Here is a 13,325-nt window from a genome sequence, read left to right as displayed (position 1 = left end):
ATATATTATAAATTACATGTTATTACAATACATTTCTTCCTTCTATCAAACCCAGACTATGTTGATGATGATTCTCTTCACAGGTCTAATATCTTATTAAAACTTACAGTTACATGATGTTTGCAATCCTTATGTTTCATAATAAACAGATAAAGAAGTAATGGGACAAAATTCCTAAGGAGAAATAAAGGCTCTACCTTGCTTTACGTTTCTTCCTTCTTAAAAGAAATGCTTTATTAGGGAAAAATTTCAACATTTACAAAATTAGAACTCCCAGATAAGCTCAATGTATCTACCATCAACTAGTCTCAACTGTGATCCATATATGACCAATCTTGTTTCATCTATAGCTCCACCCACTCCTATTTTACCCACAATTGCAATGCATGAAACGTATATAGTTCAAGAAATCAGTACCAAATTTTTTCAGTATTTTTGTTCTTGTGAACTCAAATTCTTGATCAAAAGGAAATCACTGGTACTATTCTATATTTCAGTTATGTATGCCAATTTGTATATGACTCTTCAAAGTTGAGGAGTAGTGATTTCAAAAAGCAATGCATTTGTTCATCACAACTGAATAACCATTCAGCTATTCAGTTGGATATGAATTCAGTTAGGCTGGATATGAAAAGAGTCTGTAAGGTATTAGTTGCTAATCTCAGATGTCACCAAGAAGAAAATCCTCAAAACAACAAGTGACCCTGATGGAATCCTAGATATGGTCTCTTCTTTCCTTTGGACATTTTTTTTTTATAAGCAAAATTTTAAAATATACCTTTAGAGTAAATAAACAATTTACATATACTTTTATCATATAATTAAAATTCTTGTCAGGAAACATATCAAATGCAATTTTACCTCATTTTCTGTATGGAGGTCAACTTCACCAGCACACTGCATAGAACTAAAAAAATAGCTAAATTTTTCGTTAATTTTTTCTACCAGCTCTTTTAAAGGATTAAGCCACCTTTCTTTTACCTGTAAGTAAAGCAATATAAAAATAAAAATGTAAAAGAAGTGTTATTACATTGATACAAGACTTTATATAAAACAAATTTAGTATCGATCTGGTCCTGAGAACATACATTTTTTTCTTAGAAATGTTATTTCATTTTGCATTATTCTACATTCCCATATTAATGCACATGAGAAAAAGTTGAATAATTACCTGTGAAATGTTTTCTCTGTATTTATCCAGTTCAACTTTCTTTATCTTTATTTCCTCAGTTAATTGCTCTATTTCTTCTTCTCTTTTTGTGTATTCCTCAACAACCTGGCAGAAAAAAAACCTTTAAGAATAATCTACCAAAGGATAAAGGTACAAAAAATTTTGCATCAATTAAAACATTAATTGAAAATGCCACTGTTTGTAGGCAGTTAATTTATGTTCTTGTAACATACTAAAAAATGTCATTTTTTTAATTCTTAAAAAAGACATCTCAGTATTTCAGGTTAGCCCAAGTATTCTTTTTATAAAGGAAAGGCACAGAACACTGTGTTCCTTAGGAAGAATCTATTTAAAATTCTAACAGATTCAGAATCTGGCATTTAAAAGTACATTGTACTAGAGTTCTTGGTAATAATAAGCTAGGCAGCAGGAACAGAGTGGGAGGCAAGTGCTGGGGGGAACTGTGTGTGTGTGGGGCGGGGGCAGGGTGTGCTGTGGTGGCGACTGCAGCAGGCACTAGGGGAAGACACATACTGTAGGATTGAGTCCTGTGAAGCAAGATGCTCTTGATCTTTCCTCAGTTAATAAAGCATCAATTTCATCCAAGGTGTTTGGAAGATCTTGGAAAGCCTAAAGAAGGAAAAAACTGTCCATTATTATGGGTAGTACAATGAAAACAGTTCAACTCAAATAGTTTAAACGAAAATATTCTGTCGAGTGTCTGCTACATGTTGAACAGCATGCTAGCACAACACAGTAAGGAATCAAAAGAATTACAAACATGGCTTTTTGCTTTCAAAAAGGGGTTTATACTTTAGAAGAAAATAAAATGTATATACTTAGTAACATGAGCTAATACCTTAAGGCAATGTAATGATGTTGAGTATTAAAATAAGCAGTACATATCATACAGGTTATGGAATTTAGAGAAAGGAATTATCAGTTTATGCTACAGGAGCTACAAGAAACAGTAAGAGAATTCAGAGGCCTCAAATTCATCTCTGGGCCTTAAAGCAAACAGCTAGGGAAAAGTAAGGCAGAGGAGAGACAGGAGCTTGGAGAAAAAGAGCACTGCATACCATGGGGGGTGAGGAGTTGTGTCCATTTGGAATGGTGGGTACTTGCTGAATTGGTAGAATGGGTCCAGAATATGTGGGGCATTGAAAGAGAGCAAGAAGTTAGAACTTTATACTGTACTTGTGAAGAACTACAAAAGCATCCAAAGAATCCAATTACTTTGACAGCAGAATTTCACCACAGTACTATCTTCCGAGACCATATCATAGAGACAAATTAGAACAGGGTGGGGGCAGGCAAACAGTACAACGTTTTGTCAGCACAACTTGCAAAAGCTTATGTACTACAATGTACAAAATCAATCTTAAAACTCTGAAAAAGATCCTAACATGCCACATTAATCTAATATCTTAACCTGTCTTTTTTTCCCTCTAACCTTCTGGAAAGCAGTTCAGCTTCTATAGGCTTTCAGATATTAAGTTCATTTTGTTGAAGCTGACTTGTCCTTTGAGCTTTGAACTCATGTGCCACACACTTATTTCATATCTTCATTTGATTCTAATAGACCAAACTTAAGATGGTGAAACCAATCTTCAACTTACCCACCTTCCCCACCAATTTGAGCAAACCTATTTGTCCTTTGAGCTTCTCCATCTCAGTAATTGGCAAAATTTAGGGATCCTCTCTCTACCCTTCAATTCAAATCCATTAGCAAGTCCTGCTGGTTCTGTCATTAAAAGATACCTCAAGTATGTAAACTACTCTATCGTTTCTGTTTCCACTCTAATCCACACCACAATAGTCTCTTGCCTGGTCCAAAGCAATAATCTCCTAAATGGTCATCTTCCATTCTTGTATCCCTACTTTATTCTCCAGATTGCAGCTGGAGTGCTCTACAAACGGTTGTCCTACCTCTATCGATCTTCTGTTTAAAATTCTCCAATGGACTCCATCCCAAAGTAAAGCCCAAATTCCTTCTGTGGTCTATAAGGCCCTACAGGATCTGACTTCTGCCCTCCTTGGATAATAAATTTTAGCCCCACTAAGATTTTTTCTATTCTGAAACAGGCCAAATATACTTCTGCCTCAAGAGCTTTGAATGAGCTGTTTTCTCTGCCTGGAATGCTTTTCCCTCAAACCTTCACTTGACTGATTTCTTCTGTTCATTCAGGACTCATCTAAAATAGTATCTTCTCAAAGGAGACTTCTCTGACACTAGCCTTTTACCTTGTATTATTATTCTTTTTAACACCTCCTGCTATTCCCAACATAATCTATTTGCTTTTTGATTTGTTTTCCCCACCCTCCAGACTAGAATATAAATTTCAAGAGAGAAGAAAGTATGTGTTTTGTTTAATGTGTGATAGAAGGTAATCAAGGCATTATCCCTACCTGCCAGATAAAGCTTCAGGTCAAGGGCTACCTACTCAATGGTAGAACAGGCAGAAAAGGGCAGTATCTTCTCATTTTACTAACTAAATGATATGTCAGGATATAAAGTACACATAATGAGAAGAAGGAAAGGCTCTTTTCTTTACCAACAGATGTTAGTCATAAAGAATCCACTCCCAAAGAACCCTAGATAAACACCCTGATTTCCAGGATAACATTTTCATTTTGTCTTTTTCTAACTATCACCTGTATGTACTGTTTCTTATATATCAATTACTAATACAACTATATCCCATCTCCCAAACCTCTCCTAAAAAGGTGCTTGGGGAAAAAAGCTTTTTACTGGATAAATGTTTTGGTAGAAATAATTTTGCAAAATGATACCCATATCTGAGTAATTTTGGTACTAAGCAATAAGACTGAATGGTGTCCATCTGAGTACCAGGAAGAAAAAATTCATTGAGCAAAACTACATGCATACTCAGTTTAAAAATGGCGGCAGGGTTATCTCATTTATGGCAGATCATGTTTTTCATGGCCCTGTAAAATGCCTAACACACTTTAAACTTAAAAATACTATGTTAAATATGTTAATTTGTAGCATTATATACTTTTTATACTTACTGTCTGATATTCTTGAGGAACAGTCTGCTCTGCACCCAGGTTACATACTTGCCTGGCTCTCTTCATAAGTTCCTTGCATTTCTGCAATAATCTCTGTCTATTTTCATCCAACTCAATGAAATGTTGCTATTATAAGAAAAAGAAATATTTTGAAAATGTTTATGTTACTGTTCAATCAGAGGGTTCTTTTATTAATAAATATCATCACACTATATCACATATATTACAAATTTTGATAACAGTAAGCAAATCATCCAAAAACCATATCTCAAAGTATGACTGAGTTTATTGCTAAGGTAGAATTTGAACTTAAACTTCAAAATATATTGGGACATTAATAATATGGCATTCTTGAATCCCTAAAAGCTTTGAAATTTAAACTTCATTTCCTTTTTATGAAAGTTTAACCTATGTATAATTATACTCTAATAAAACAATATATACAATACATAAGGCTTCATATCAGAAAACTCAGCAGAACCTTTAAATGATTCATGTAGTTATCATTTATTCATGGACCCATTCATTCCTTCACCAAATAATTACTGAGAACCTATTAAATATCAGTATTTTATCATGTATTGAGCATAGAAAGGTGAATAAGATGCACAGTCATTTTCATAAAGACACAGTACAGAAACATCCTTTGTATTTCTGCAGATTAAGTAAAAGAATTAAACTTGTGTAATCTTATTCACATCCATCATGCAGTGTGTGTCTGGTCCTTCCTCCCTCCCTCCCTTGTCAAATTTGGAGTTCAGACATCAGTGGTCTTCACAACATTTAATATACAAGCTTGCAAGTTCTATTTCAATCAATCAAATAGTAAACAATGGTACTGGCAATAATACTGTTTACTTGGTAAAGGTCCCCTCCCTCCCCAAATACATACACATCATCTAAATCGAATAAAAAGTCTTTCCTGAAGTTCAGTTTTTGCGGGAGAGTAGCGAGCAGGTAGGTAGAGTAAAGAACATTAGATGAAAGCACAATTTCTAAATTTGATAGTAGGATAAAAAGTAAATTTAGCAACTTCCAGTTCTTATAATATGAATCTTGATGTAAATCCATACATGTTTCATGCTAGGGAGCGCACTAAGCATCTTGATGTATTATTAAACTTACTATCACAATAGCCCTGCAAGTTAGGTAGGTATTGTAATATCTGTGGCTGAAGACAACAGGCTTGGAGTGGTCAGGAAATCTGCCCAAAGTAAAAAACCAAGTAACATGTTCATCCATCTGTCCACCTCCATATCTGGATTTATGTGCAGTCAGCTTATGAACTTGTAAAAATATTCCAGATGGTAGTGACCTACCTCTGGAAATATTTAATGGGTTTGGATCCCTTTTCCACTATTTGCCCTCCAATAATTTGAGGACGTTATTAAACTCAATGGTGTTTAGTTATCCCTAAGTTCCTTCATGAACACAACTTGTAGTGAAATTCTGTGTCAATCTTTTTTGTGTATGAATTTGTCTTTCATGACCAGGGTAAAAGACAAACCCCAAAGCAGGGTGAGGGGAAGAAAAGAAGGAAGGAAATGATCTCCTTTTGTTTCAAATGAAGAATAGCAAGAAGAATAAAGAAGAGCAAGTGTGGGCAAGTGAGAGAAAACGTGAGAAGAAAAAAGAGCAAATGAAAGACAAAATGAACTACTATAGACTCACTCTTCTCTGTATCTCTCACTCATCACTCTTGACTATTTAAAATGCACAGCTGGTGACTATGATCAGTCAGTAACAAACACTTACCAAAACACAGTGCAAGAAAGAAAAGAACCCTACAAAAGGGTTGGTAAGACAATTATAAATAAAAAGCATTTAATAATTTTCAGATTAACATATAAAAAAAGAGAAATAGTGATGTAAAATATTGCCGAGAAAATAGAAAATAAAGTCAGGGGAAGTATCAAGAAGATTAGTATGGAAAAACCTGTCAGAGTTTGCGTATATATCCAGGCAAGAAAACCTAGTGTGACAAGTAGCTAATGAGATTATATTTCCCTGGACAATATAATTAAGAACCTTTCTACTCGCCAGAGTAATCAGCTCAACTCAAAAATATTACTGTGTCTGCTGCTACTAACAATATGGACAGGAGACTCCCTTGTCAGGTTAGGGAAGGCAGCAGGTGTAGAAGTCTTTATTCTGATTATATATGTAGATGTATGCTAAACATCCTTCCATTTTTATTTGAAAGATTATTTATGCACAAGTATCTTATATAATATCCTTGTGGCCTGAGTATCTTTGACATACTAGTTCCTACTATAAACAATACTGAAATTCTCCCTCACTTCCCTCTCCTGAACCATCTAATCTGAGGTAGTATCCTTTTATTTCCTCATAGTACCTACAGGACAGTCAGCAAAAATACTGTTTTACTTACACTGTCTCCCTTCCTGTGTTTGAGTGCTGTGCCTTTAGCGACCGTGTCGGCCTTCTGACCACATGACACAGGCCTGCTGTCTCCTTAGCCTGCCCAGTGGTTCTAGTTCTCCTCAGTAAGCTACTCTGCTCTGCAAGGCAGTTTCAGGTGAGCTGCTAGTTCACGGGACCTCAATCACCCCAGCACCACCTGACCTTTCTGGAATCTAAAAGTCACCTCCCAGTTTCAGCTGCTCTGAAATTGGTCTGCTGAGCTTTCCACACCAAATGGGGCCTCTTTTCTTAAAAGATGAGAACCTGCTGGTGACTTAATTTTTGGATTCTTTGAGCTTTCTCTGTTTCTTACCACATACTTGCAATACCACACCAGTCTTGATGCTGCTGCTGACTATCTTACCCACCTGTACTCTTGGGTTCATGGGTGTTGTAAAACACAGAACTTGACTGATGTTTGTCCCTGGTTCTCGGGAGGAAGACTGTAAAATCCTAGGAATTTTCTGAGTGATAGGAGTGTCTGAGTTTATGCTAAGGAGTGACGCAGAATGGGGGAAGTCAATGCCAGAAAGACAAATGATGTGACTAAAGGGTTGGGGCTTTGAGTCTTATTATTACCCCCACCCAGTTTCTTAAACAGCAGAGAGAAGGGCTAGAGCCCAAGTTTAGCCATATGGCCAATGATCCAAACAGTCATGCCTAGGTAATCAACCTGGTAAAAATTCCAAACACTGATGTGCTATGAGAGCAATAAATTATTTCACCAGAAAAGGGCATAGAAACGGTGTGCAGGACCCTGCCCGCCCTATATACCTCTTCACTTGACTAGTAGGGATTTGTATTGTTTATATAATAAAACTGTAATGGTTAAGAACAGCCTTTTCTTCAGTTCTGTGAGCCACTCCAGTTAATTACCGAACTTGGGGAAGCCATGAGAACCCTTGAATCAGTCACCAGTTGGTCAGAAGTGCAGGTGGCATCTGAAGGGCAGTTTTATTAAGGACTAAGCCTTTAACCTAGCCTCATGCTAATCCTGGGTGATGAGTGTGAGAATATGCTGCAGTACACCTACAGGGACACCTTTAAGCCGAGTCTGTTGTCTACATTGTCCCTGGGCTTGCTGTTATCATAGTATCCCAGCTGCTCTTCTATTTTGGAGTAAGGATTTGAAAGACTCAAAAACTATGTCACTCTTACTACCTCATTTTGTTGCTTGGTCTTCTTTGAAATTTATGTTAACTTAGTACATCACCCCCCTACCCTCCCCCATTTCAATATTTATCATTAACAGATTAAATCAACAGGATCACACACTAAGGCCATTCTTAGTATTGACTGGAACTCATCTATAGTTTATGGGATACAAACTGCAATAAAAGCTATTAGTTGCTTCTTGGCAACAGTACTAACTATAATTTGTATCGGCTAAGAAAGCAGACATGGTGAGATTTTGGTTTTCAAATGACTAAATCAGGTACTCTCTTTGTTATTTAATTGGGGAAGGGTAGTAATAATAATAAAGGTACACAAAGGGTTTCAAATATTCCTAATCAGCAGAGTGCATGAAATCTGTAAATTAAAGAGCATACCAAAACCTGCACACTGCAAGGCACGATATATAAATACACATGTATATATAGCTTTCAAACTGGTCTGAAGTCCCAAAATAAAAGCAAAAACTTTACCTCTGTGATACGTAGCTGTGATGAGGTTGCCATATAATCTGATTCTAATTTGTTCTTCTCAGAGATCACCGTAGTATTTTGAAGAATTAAATCTACTTTTTGTATATGTAAAGCAGTACAATTCTAGGAATAAAAACCTCTATGAGTTTTATTTTACAATATAGTTTCTTAACATTTTTCTAATGTGATTGATACTTCTCTTCAATCTTAAATAGTTCTCCTTTGAGTCATTTGAAATAAAACAATTTAGCCTAATGAGTACTTTTAATCAATTTACTGATCTATAAAGAGAAATGTCAAACAGAAAGCTGAAATTACTAATAAATCTCTTGCTAAGATTTTACTATTGACTTGCAACAAAAAAAAAATGACTAAAATGAAAATGTCTTACCTTTATCAGGTTTGTTAATTCAGTAACAAGTTTTGCTTTTTGAACATTTATTTCTTTGATTTTGGTACTTGCTTTTCGTTCTTCCTCTTCAAGATTGCAGGTATCCTGTTCCATCAGCTTTAAACTGTATGAAATGCATAATGATGTAGAAATCAGAGAAAACACAAGGATTGAGCTCAATTCTCAGGTTTCCTGCTGCTTTATGGTCTATGTAGCAATGCTACTCAGATGTTAACTGATAGCTTCCTGATTAAATAATCATTTTATGCAACCACTCAGGATTGAAAACTATTTGTTGAGATGTATCAAATGCCCAGCATAGTCTAGGTAATGCTAGTGCTAATGGTATAGGATCTAGAGTCAGAAAGTGGATTTAAACTTCCTCTTTGCCACCAATGAGCAGTACAACTGAACAAGCTACTCTTCTAAGCTTTGGTTTCCTCATCTATAAACTGTAAATAAAAATAGTGCTTCTGCAGGGCTTTGGTGAAGACTAAAAAAAGGCAAATTATGCAACACACTTAGTATAATGTCTGGTCCATAAGTGACAAGCATTCTTTATAAAAACAGTCCCTTCCCTTAAGGAGCTTAATTGTGGCAATCTAATAGGTAAAATAATGATGAAGAGACAATACAACAATTCTAAAAGTTAATACTTTGCTTTTTAACATGGAGACACAAAGGCTGAGAAGTTTACTTAAGTTACCTAACAATACAGATACTAAATTTTAAGATGTGTTTGACATCAAAGGCCAAGTTCTTTCCACTACAGGGAAAAATCCAAGATGGAAGCAATAAAAACAAGAATAAACAAGTTCAGTGGATATTGTCGAGAGTGTGCTGAATGGTGAGTGAAGAGTGTGTTGGGGCAGAGAGGGAGGAAATTAGAATGGGTGGAGTGAAAGAAGATTTTGAAAAACGTGAAGGACAAGCTAAAGGAAAGCAGTATTTAAATTTCATACAGTAAAGGCAGGAAGCCACCAGAGATATCTTGAAGGGGGCAGGACCATGAAAAGATGATAAACTTGAGGACAGTATTCTCTATGCACTGAAGAGAGGCGACCAGTCAGGGGGAGCCCACTAACCACGCCCCCACTGCAGTGTTCCAGAGCAACTGCAGACACGAGACAGCAGGACAGCAATGCACGTAAAAGGTTAGCTCACTACACAATTCAACATCATAAGGAGAAAGTTTAGTTTCAGACCATGAGTTCAATACAGCAGTCCAACAGTAAAAGGCTGACCTGTGGATGACTAAAGATAAAAGTGAAGGGTTTATGTAGAAAAGAATTCTAGGCAGTTAAGACTCAGCAGATATATCTTCTTTTAAGCAACCAAGGTACATACACTACTGACTTTTAAAAGTTAACGGGCATTTTGCTTAAAAAAACCCAAAATTTCTAGAAGCATTTTAAATATTCAACTTATGTGTTTAGAAACACTATTATATTAGATCAAGGTAAATTTATACTGTACTCAAGGCAATGAGCTGTCATTTATTATGTCTTTAATACCTATATCTTTATTCTATAGGAAAGAAGCATAAAAGAACAATCACCAAAAAAGGTCTGCATTGTGTCCTGAAATGGGCATGGGAAAAACTTTGAAACTGGAAATCACTTTCCTCTCCCCTGGACTGAACACCCTAACAGCTTTTATCTGATCTTATATATTCCAAGTTTCCACAAAACATCTAAGTTCAAAATAAAACTTACAAATCAGTTCTGAGACCAACTGCCTGGGATCTCACAGTAAGCTAGCATAATGTAACAAAGTCATTCATGGGTAAAAGATGCACTTATGGTAATGTTAAGAGTATATTTCTTCATTAATGATTTCAGTTTCCATGTTGCAGTTAAATGTTAACAAACCACACTTCGGCAAGTTTTGATGTAACATTAAAGAATACATATGCTGACAAGTCTATTAAAGTAGTCCTCCCTTTCCTAATTGCATATATATGTGGGTCCAGATTTTCTTCATATACGTCAACCAAAATATCTCATAACCAAGTGAATGCAGAAGCACTTATGAAAAAACAACTAACTTCATCTAAAGAGATTTACAAATGTAAAAGTAATATCCCTCTTCTTGCGAAATGTATTTTGTTTGGAAAATTGTCTCATATTTTTTGCTAACAAATTTATCATTTTAACATACTATTTAATTTTTAATTTGGTAAATATCAGTAGATATAATCCATATAAACAAAACTTTCTCAAGGTCTTCAATAATTTTTGAGAATATAATGGGGTCCAGGGATGAAAATAGCTGATCAAGGAACAGAAAAATCTGTAACACTTAAGATTCCCCCTGCTTTGTCCTGTGTTTTGTGTAGAAGGGTTTGAGTTTGAGAGAGAAATTCTACACAGCATGCTGGTGGGAACTCTGTTGTCATTACAAGGTATGTATAACTAATAATATCCTTATAGTGCATTTGTATCACCCTCCCAACCCCCCAGCACAGAACAGGCTGAAAGATACCTTCCTAGTTTGGAACTAATTTTTTGTTCCAGTTGTCTTTTCTTGGTTTTCCTTTCAAGAAGCTCCTTCTTCTTTTGTCTAAGTTCATTATCTTTGTGTTCCAGATGCTTGTTTGTCTCACGTAAGGCAATCAATCCTGATTCTACTGCTTGCAATTTTCTATTAATTTCCTATGGAATATGCAACATTGTTAGGATATTTAAAAAACAGACTAGTTAAAGTATTATAAACTAATATTTTTAAACACTCAAAATAACCGATCTTTAACTTCAATAGAAGATGTAACACCGTAATTCTGACATGAATCATACCAATGTTTTCTTAAGTCAATCTTCCAAGACAACAGAAATAAAAGCAAAAAAAAAAAAAACACAAATGGACTTAAACTTACAAGCTTTACACAGTAAAGGAAACTATAAACAAAATGACAACCTGTGGACTGGGAAAAAATATTTGCAAAGGATGTGACTGACAAGGACTTAATTTCCAAAATATACGAAACAGCTCAGTAACATAAACACAATCCAAACACTAAATGAGCAGAAGACTTACATAGATATTTCTCCAAAGAAAAACAAATGGCTAATAGGCACATGAAAAGATGCTCCACATTGCTAATAATATCAGAGAAACGCAAATCAAAACTAAAACAGAGTACAACCTCATAACACTCAGAATGGCCATTATTTAAAAAAGTAAACAATAAATGGTGGAGAGGGGGTACAGAAAGGGGAACCCTCCTACACTGTTGGTGAGAATGTAAACTGGTTCAGCCATCATGGAAAATAGTTACCATATGGTCCAGCAATCCCACTCCTGGGCATACATCCAAACAAAACTATAATCTGAAAAGATACATGCACCCCAATGTTCACAGCAGCACTATTTACAACAGCCAAGACATGGATACGATCTAAATGTCCATCAACAGGTGAATGGATAAAGAACAGTACATTCAATGAATGGTATAGCCAATGAAATAATACTTAGCCATAAAAGAATGAAATAATGCTATCTACAACAATATACTAGATTAAGTAAGTCAGAAAAACAAATACCATATCACTTATATCGACAATCTAAAATGTGACACAAATTTCCTAATAAAACAGACTTGGATGCAGAGAACAGATTCCCAGTTGCCAAGGGAAAGGGTGAGGTGGGGTCGGATGGATTGGGGTTTTGGGATTAGCAGATACAAACTATTATACACAGAATGGATAAGCAACAAGGTCCCACTGTATTGCACAGGGAACTATATTCAATATCCAGTATCAAACCACAATGAAAAAAAAATATAACTGAGTCAGTTTACACAACACTGTAGATCAACTGTAAAATAAAAAATGACCAACCTTTAACTGTTCTTCTAAGTGTCGTCTTTGCTCTAGATCCACGGTGACTGTGAGAAACTGGGCTACTTTTAGGGATGTGTTACTTGAAATGACTTTGTTTGAATAAAAAGAAGTTTTCACCACATACTTTTCTTCTGCTGTATAAATTTGTTTTAATCGGGTTTCATGTATTACCTATAATGTAAAATAAACATTTAGCAGACATCTATCTAAGAATTATCAGATGGGGCTTCCCCGGTGGCTCAGACAAAGAATCCGCTTGTAATGCGGGAGACCTGGGTTCGATCCCTGGGTTGGGAAGATCCCCTGGAGGAGGGCATGGCAACCCACTCCAGTATTCTTGCCTGGAGAGTCCCCATGAGAAGCCTAGTGAGTTACAGTACATGGGGTCGCAAAGAGTCAGACATGACTGAGCGACTAAGCACAAGAATAATTATAACATTAAAAAAAAAAAGGACTAAAGAATTAAAAATACAGATCAAGTGAAATACAGATCAAGTGAATTTTAGATCAAACTAGATTTATTTTCATTTTTTAAAAGAAATGTAATCCAACATCTCTAAAAAGGTGAGTGATAAATTTCAGGTTATTATTTTGGAAAAAAACACTAAGGAAGAGAACTGGGATAAAACTGAAACAACTACCAAAGTTAGCTATATTTCTACTTTACTATACAATCTCTCCCAAGTAGGTGTACTTTTGGGGAGTCGGTTGCCCAGCAGAATGAAGTCTGTTATCTCAATTAACACATGTACTCTCCTTCCCCTTAGTTATATTGTTCAAAGATACATAATCTTACATTTAATTCCTATACATTTGGG

General features: G+C 35.6%; 1 protein-coding gene and 1 long non-coding RNA gene across 3 annotated transcripts in view; one reads left to right on the top strand and one right to left on the bottom strand.

The window, feature by feature from the left end:
- Nucleotides 1–11,139, top strand: part of LOC133048796 (uncharacterized) — a 66,463-nt gene extending 55,324 nt beyond the window's left edge. The window contains exon 3 of the long non-coding RNA XR_009691118.1: nucleotides 9,438–11,139. This is a non-coding gene — a long non-coding RNA (uncharacterized LOC133048796). The remainder of the gene's footprint in view (nucleotides 1–9,437) is intronic.
- SMC5 (structural maintenance of chromosomes 5) overlaps nucleotides 1–13,325 on the bottom strand; it is a 106,978-nt gene that overhangs the window by 4,053 nt on the left and 89,600 nt on the right. Inside the window, exons 14-22 of one of the 2 annotated variants that reach the window (XM_061132559.1) lie at nucleotides 12,505–12,678; nucleotides 11,150–11,319; nucleotides 8,666–8,789; nucleotides 8,275–8,397; nucleotides 4,205–4,330; nucleotides 2,251–2,295; nucleotides 1,706–1,801; nucleotides 1,172–1,276; nucleotides 862–981 (exon numbers count right to left, since the gene is read on the bottom strand). In XM_061132559.1, the coding sequence (XP_060988542.1) occupies nucleotides 862–981; nucleotides 1,172–1,276; nucleotides 1,706–1,801; nucleotides 2,251–2,295; nucleotides 4,205–4,330; nucleotides 8,275–8,397; nucleotides 8,666–8,789; nucleotides 11,150–11,319; nucleotides 12,505–12,678 (1,083 nt within the window). The remainder of the gene's footprint in view (nucleotides 1–861; nucleotides 982–1,171; nucleotides 1,277–1,705; nucleotides 1,802–2,250; nucleotides 2,296–4,204; nucleotides 4,331–8,274; nucleotides 8,398–8,665; nucleotides 8,790–11,149; nucleotides 11,320–12,504; nucleotides 12,679–13,325) is intronic. The other variant, XM_061132560.1, reaches the window with a different exon arrangement.

Source organism: Dama dama, chromosome 29 (genome assembly GCF_033118175.1).
Source record: "Dama dama isolate Ldn47 chromosome 29, ASM3311817v1, whole genome shotgun sequence".
In the NCBI taxonomy this organism is placed as follows: domain Eukaryota; kingdom Metazoa; phylum Chordata; class Mammalia; order Artiodactyla; family Cervidae; genus Dama; species Dama dama.
Note: the sequence above shows the minus strand (reverse complement) of the source record. Positions and strands in the feature narration are given on the sequence as shown.